At 41.9% G+C, this 1,094-nt stretch overlaps 1 protein-coding gene across 1 annotated transcript; it reads right to left on the bottom strand.

Annotated features, from left to right (window-relative positions):
• Window positions 1–43: 43 nt before the first annotated feature.
• COCSADRAFT_164131 (uncharacterized protein) lies at window positions 44–211 on the bottom strand (the record flags this gene model as incomplete). The annotated part of the gene is made up of 1 exon (XM_007706042.1): window positions 44–211. A coding segment is annotated over one exon (168 nt), but the record flags the coding sequence as incomplete, so codon positions are not given.
• Between the last annotated feature and the right edge of the window lie 883 nt (window positions 212–1,094).

Here is a 1,094-nt window from a genome sequence, read left to right on the forward strand (position 1 = left end):
TCAGAGTTAGTAACGTCTACAATTGAAGGATTGAAAAACTTACAGGGGAGCACTTCTCCTTCTGCTGAGTGCAATAATTGCACTTCTTGGACCCCGCGGCACCGAAACGGTAGTCCACATTGTGGACTCCGCGCGCAAAGGCACGAACTGAACGAAGACAGATGAGGCGGTACGCCTCCGGAAGCGCGCCAGCAGGGCAACGCAACGGCATGATGTGTGTATGTATATGTGTGGGAGGAGTAGAATTTTTTTGGTGTTTTGGTGACAGCAAGTATGGACGCGTGCTGTTAATATACTCAGTGAGCAAACGGATTTAATATCACGTGCTGAGTGGATTCTCCTTGGCCCGGAGGCTGTTCGGGGCCTGGCCGAGACCCTGCATAGAAGGATGACGACATCAAGCAAACAGACAAACAAATAAACATTGAAAATTTTTCAACAGCTACGGGACTAGCTGTCAATAGAGGGGGGGGTAGTGTAACGGTTCGAGTACACACTGAACTAACATCCGAAAGGGATCCGAACATGGGCACGCACTAGCCGAGGGCAGATCTGCTGATATAAAACCCCACCTTCTCCATACCGTAGCTCGATAGATTTTTGATATCCTTTCGTACAAGGCCTATAGGTGTCTATTCGAATCAAGGCTCGTTTGATGTCCCACGCACTCCCATATGCCTCTGAGTGACGCTACTGCCGATACTGATCCGAGTAGTCTTGCCTGCGCCGTTACAAATCTAAGAGATATCGAAAGTATCGCGGTAGAAGCAGATAATAAAATAAAACTTATACGAGAATTATATAAAAAATTAAGTAAGAATATAGCTTAATAGAACCTTATAATATCTAAAGTAGCGAATAAATAAAGGATTAAGGGACTAACTTTTAAGAAGAGGGATAAAGTTTTCCTATTAAGATAAAACCTAAAAACTAAATAACTATACAGAAAATTGGACAACCTCTAAATAGAACTATTTAAAATCCTAGAGAAAATAGGAAAAGTAAACTATAAATTAAAACTCTTGTAAGGTATATAAATCCACCCTATCTTTTATAAGAAACTCCTAGAACTAGCACCTCTAAATACTAAGCTA

The sequence above is a fragment of the Bipolaris sorokiniana genome, assembly GCF_000338995.1.
Source record: "Bipolaris sorokiniana ND90Pr unplaced genomic scaffold COCSAscaffold_15, whole genome shotgun sequence".
Lineage (NCBI taxonomy): Eukaryota > Fungi > Ascomycota > Dothideomycetes > Pleosporales > Pleosporaceae > Bipolaris > Bipolaris sorokiniana.